At 62.9% G+C, this 1,277-nt stretch overlaps 1 protein-coding gene across 1 annotated transcript; it reads right to left on the reverse strand.

Annotated features, from left to right (window-relative positions):
- Positions 1–6: 6 nt before the first annotated feature.
- On the reverse strand, positions 7–1,271 carry LOC104916444 (voltage-dependent L-type calcium channel subunit alpha-1F-like; the record flags this gene model as incomplete). Its single annotated transcript, XM_010727484.2, has 4 exons — positions 844–1,271; positions 658–760; positions 449–550; positions 7–173 (listed from the first exon to the last, which is right to left on the reverse strand). Coding segments are annotated over exons 2-4 (360 nt in total), but the record flags the coding sequence as incomplete, so codon positions are not given.
- Positions 1,272–1,277: the final 6 nt, after the last annotated feature.

Raw genomic sequence — 1,277 nt, forward strand, 5'->3', positions numbered from 1 at the left:
CATAACTCTGGGCTGGGGGGACTGGGGGGCTGGGACCCCCACCTGCAGGGCGCGTTCGTTGCTGGGGCTGGCGCTGGGGCCCAGCATCCCGCGCTCCTTCCGCCGCCGGAACTTGCGGAAATAATCCTGGATGAGGAAAGTGGCGTAGAACTTCCCCACGGTCACCTCCTCCTCTGTGCGTTTGGGGAGGGGGGACAGCGTTAAGGGCAGCAGGACCCCCTTCCCCCACCCCATTGCATCCTTAACAGCTACTAAGATCCTTCTACAGTGAACCACGGGGGCACTGAAGCCTCTCTGGCATCACCAGGACACTCCAGGACCCCCCTGCTGTGTCCTCGAGGGTCACCGGGACCCCCCTCCAAGTGTCAGCTGGGACCACCACCCCCAAAGTGTCACCAGGACCCCCCTCCTCACGGTAGCACTAAGGAGGGAGGACCCCCACACTGACCCTCAGGAGGCGGGATGACCTCATCCAGCAGTTTGGGCTTCGTCCGCTTCCAGATCTTCTTGATGACAGCCCTCAGCTCCTTGTTGGCCACATCCAGGTTCCCTTTTAATGGAGGGGAGGGGACACACAGCAGTGTCACCCCTCCTGCCCCCTCGAGGGGGGGTCTCAATGTCCCCCCCCCACCCCCGCCACCCCTCGGCCCCCAAAACCTTCCGTCTTGATCTTGAGGGAGGTGCGGACCAGGGCGAAGAGCGTGGCATTGAAGGTGACGGTGCCATCCGAGTTGAGGGGCATGTTCATGGCCACCAGGCGCTGGGGGAGGGGAGGGAAGGGGACAGAATAAGAAGGGGAGGGGGAGGACACCCTGTGACCCCTCCTGTCCCCTCCCCCAGCACCTTGCAGGCGACACGATGCGGGCACAGCTTCCCAAAGCCCAGCGGGGGTTGGATGCGGCGCAGCAGCGTCACCACGTCCAGGTGTTTGATGCGGCCCCTGAGGGGACAGGGACAGCAAGGGGACAGTGACAGGTGGTGGGGAGGGTGACAGGAGGGTGATGGTGGTGATGGGGAGGCTGTGATGGTGACAGGAGGGGGATGATAGTGATGGGGAGGCTATGGTAGTGACAGGAGGGTGACAGGAGGGGAATGACAGTGATGGGGAGGCTATGGTAGTGACAGGAGGGTGACAGGAGGGGAATGACAGTGATGGGGAGGCTATGATGGTGACAGGAGGGTGACAGGAGGGTGATGGTGGTGATGGGGAGGCTGTGATGGTGACAGGAGGGAGATGACAGTGATGGGGAGGCTGTGATGGTGACAGGAGGGGGATG

This window comes from Meleagris gallopavo, unplaced genomic scaffold (assembly GCF_000146605.3).
Source record: "Meleagris gallopavo isolate NT-WF06-2002-E0010 breed Aviagen turkey brand Nicholas breeding stock unplaced genomic scaffold, Turkey_5.1 ChrUn_random_7180001899366, whole genome shotgun sequence".
Taxonomy (NCBI): domain Eukaryota; kingdom Metazoa; phylum Chordata; class Aves; order Galliformes; family Phasianidae; genus Meleagris; species Meleagris gallopavo.